The 3,943-nt window shown below is 32.2% G+C and overlaps 1 protein-coding gene across 1 annotated transcript; it reads left to right on the top strand.

The window, feature by feature from the left end:
* The first annotated feature begins 2,194 nt into the window (after positions 1-2,194).
* On the top strand, positions 2,195-3,148 carry LOC107441115 (uncharacterized). The gene has a single exon (XM_016054267.2). The coding sequence runs from the start codon at positions 2,195-2,197 to the stop codon at positions 3,146-3,148; it is 954 nt and encodes a 317-aa protein (XP_015909753.2).
* The last annotated feature ends 795 nt before the right edge of the window (positions 3,149-3,943 follow it).

Genomic DNA, 3,943 nt, shown 5'->3' with positions numbered 1-3,943 from the left:
ATAAATTTTCAGTAAAGTTGTTGGATAAAAGATAGGACCGTATTAATAAAATTCAAATAAGTACCTAGTATGTTGCAGTCTTGTTTAACACCTTCTGTTTAACATTCTTGGAAGTGGTAAAAGTTCTGATTTAGTGTATGAGCTTACAATCGACTTAGAAATTAACTTGCCCACACGTAAAGCAAAAATTTTGAAATTTTTTCTTTCTAATTTGCATTCTATAGCAGGTAAAACTAATATAATTTAGAAAAGTGCCTTGACGTTAAAAATTACATATTCTAAAAAAATTATTTAGTTCCTGGACAGAAGACCTTTTGGATGAAATTTAGGGAGAAATTTTAACTTGGATGACATTTCAAGCTGAAAAATGTGTTTTAAAAGAAGAAAACGACAGAACATAAATGGTGGAATGTCGTAACTTGGTAGTTAGTAGGCAAAAAGCCGCAAAAGGTGTTTTTTCCTTCCATTTAATGAACATACTTTTTTTTCGAAAGATTTCGTTACTTGACCTTCTTGGTATGGTTGGGGGGGGGGCGCAATCCGTTGTTGGCCGTACAAGTTATTGGTAGTCAAAAAACTCTTAAATGATTTTTTTACTTTTTGCATATTCTATAATCTCTAACATCTTAAGAGAATCGTAATTTTTGCTTTTCTTCAAAGAATTATTAAGAGAGTGTATTGTTACGCTATTTAAATCTCATTACATACTAATTTTGATAGATATCGACCAAACAGTTATTAAGCAATAATATATCAAAGATATAGTGCATTTGAATTTTGCATCGTTAGAAAATATTGACTAAAAACTTTTTATTTTGCAATTTAAAATTAAATTATAAAAAAAAAATTTGAAAATGCATCACCTTACAATTAAAGATATCGCTAATAAAGAAATTTAAGCAACGATTTAACCTTAATCCTAGCTAGGTTGTAAATACATCCTAGCTAGGTTGTAAATACATTTCTCAAAATGCTACATTATTTCAAAGGAGACATTTTTCTTGAAAGAGTGTGGTACCATATAAATTATTAGAAGATATAAGAACCACATAATTATAAAATCAAATTTCATGTCCCTATTAAAAATGGTAAAAATAAAATAAGTTGTAAGGAAAAGACATAATTTCATGAATTGCATTATCTTGATTGCATCCTCTGTTAATAACTCCTACATTAAACAGAATTTTTTTCAAATATTTTTTTAAATTTTTAATTTATTTTATATTTTTTTAAATTTTTTTATTTTATTTCCAATGTATACCTGTGTTAACAATTCAGGCTATTCACAGGGCAGATTTGTTGGCCACTGTTTCGGGGGCACCATATTAGGTAGGCCATCGGTACTCCCACAGTAAGGACAAATGGTATAGAGAATGAAAGAATATCCATGCTTTGCCTAGGATTCAACCGGGCAAGGCATGGAACCTTTCCGATGCAAGGCCAGTTTGCTGTCCCCCACACAGTCCAGTCGGCTTTAAAAAAGTATTCAATGAAACAAATTTCAATTTCTACGCATAGATTTTTTTTTTATGAAATTAAGCCCCGACTAACTAAAGAAGAGTTACAATCTTTTCTGCACTGTTATATGCACCAGGAAAGTTTTTTTCGAGCGGGGGAGAATGAATAACTTATGAACGGAGACATGGTAGGAGTTAAAGACCCACAAATAAAGGAAGATGGAGGGCAGTGACAGAGTCCCTATGCTCCTATTGAGGTAAAAAGTATTTATGTATGAACTATTCATTTTATGAACTATTCAAGCGGTCTTAAAATAAAATACGTATATGAAGGGGAAAAAATATTCTACTTGATATTATTATTTTATTTCAACTTAGCGAAGGGCAGTTACCTGTTTGTCTACGATAGGTACTCTGTCCGCCATTCGTCTGGAGGGGTGGCGGTGGCTATGGTAACGAGGTATGATTATTTCAAGTAGGGGTGCGGGGTCCCTCTTTAAGACTGGTTTCGGTGGGAGAAAAGGAGACTTCTTTCTTCGATCTATTGTACTATTAGCCCTAGAGTTAAGAGAAATGAGCATTCGCACCTGAAACATCGTTTAGAGCGTTTGATTCCCTTTTTTTAATCTTTTCTCTTTTTCAAAAGCTTCTGTTTTAGAAAAAAAATTTAAAAAATTTATTTGTGTTGTAAATTTTTATTTTATTTTTCCTCTTTTGACTTTTTTGAATTTTGAGAAATGCCTTTTAAATTTAAAAAAGGTGAAGTTCTGAAATCACAAGCACGTAAAGTTGTGCACAATGTGTTTGAGTTTTTTGCTAATGAAGCTAAGGAAAAAGCCCTTAAATTACCTCTCCATCAACCATCTGATAGAGCATGTCTGGCTACTGGAGTGTCAGACTTCACACTCAGAAAAATAAAAAGAGAAGTTTCTTGTTTAGGAGAAGAAGGTGTGTTGCGCACTCCCGGAAAAAACAGGAAAAAGAAATCTGGTGGACTTGCTCATCTAGATGATTTTGACGAATGTGTTATTCGTCAAACCAGCCAAGAGTTTTATATAAGGGAAAAAAAAGTGCCATCGCTTCGAAAATTAATTCCTGTTCTTCGCGAACGAATTAATTTTGAATTTGAGAAAGATTCATTGAAGAAAGTTTTACATTCCTTAAACTTTCGATGGGAGCGGTGCAGTCCCCAAAGAAAACTGCTTATCGAAAGGCCAAACATTGTTTTTTGGCGCAACAAATTTCTGAGAGAAATTCGTGAGCATCGGAGGATGCAGCGTCAACTAGTTTATTTGGATGAAACATGGGTTGACAGTAATTTAACATTCCAGAAATGCTGGCAAGACAAAAATAACAACATTGGTGTTATATCGAACGTCAGTTCGAAAAATAGACTTATCGTTGTTCACGCAGGATCGTCAAGTGGATTTATACCGGGAGCTTTGTTGGCCTATAAGGCATCTAGTCAGTCTGGTGACTACCACGGCCAAATGAATTTCGAAAATTTTCGAAAGTGGTTGATGGAGAAATTACTGCCAAACCTACAACCTAATAGTGTGGTAGTAATGGACTATGCTCCATATCACACTAAAATTGAGAACCCCACGACAATATTGATATCGTACCGATTTCAATTTTTGTTAAATTTGTATGTAAGGGGAACTAACTCCTACCCCCGGTTTACGGACTGAAAATAGGGCACTGGCAGGGCCTATAAATTTATCATACATAGTAAATTGGTTATAAGAAAAAAATAAATTTGCCAATAAAAACTGTTTTTAATAAATAGTGAAAAAAAACTGTACAGGTTACAATAAAATATGAATAAGAAAACGTAATTTAAGCAAAAAAAACTTCAGATAATTTCAGACGGTTTGATGGGTGCTGATAAAAATCATCGTTGATAGTTTTAGATTTCATCTTAGTTGCGGTCACTTGCTTTCAGTTTCAAAAAAAAATAAAAAAAAATAAATAAATAAAATATTTAAAAATTAATAATCAAAACAAAGATATTTAATATTTCTCCGGCACAGATAACGTGAACTATTTTTATTTTCAGCAAAAGTTTTATCTCCTTTTAAAATCAGAGTTATTAAGTTTAAGCTCTTCACTTTTTCCAGAAAATTCAAGTAATAAAAGAAATTAACTACTTTAAAAAATGTGCAAGTTTAGAAATTAAACCATCTAACAATCAATGAACATTCATAATAAATATCGTAAAATTAAAAAGTAATATTAAAAAAACCTGTACTACCCTTAATGTCAGAATTTGTTCACTTTTTTTCCCTTTGTATTTAAAAAATAACAACTGATAGAATCGAGAGAATTATTTTAAGAAAGAAATATTCATGCATCATCATCATCATCGAAATATAACTGGGCGCCTGGGGCCGTTAGCGGCCTTTTTCCCATTCATCTTGTATTTAATCTTTAAGGTGGTTCTTTCTGGTAACTGGAATAAGAGGAAATCAAATATTTTGCATTTT

This window comes from Parasteatoda tepidariorum, chromosome 5, assembly GCF_982258835.1.
Source record: "Parasteatoda tepidariorum strain Cologne lab strain chromosome 5, Ptep-v5.0, whole genome shotgun sequence".
Lineage (NCBI taxonomy): Eukaryota > Metazoa > Arthropoda > Arachnida > Araneae > Theridiidae > Parasteatoda > Parasteatoda tepidariorum.
This window is presented reverse-complemented; position numbering and strand designations above follow the sequence as displayed.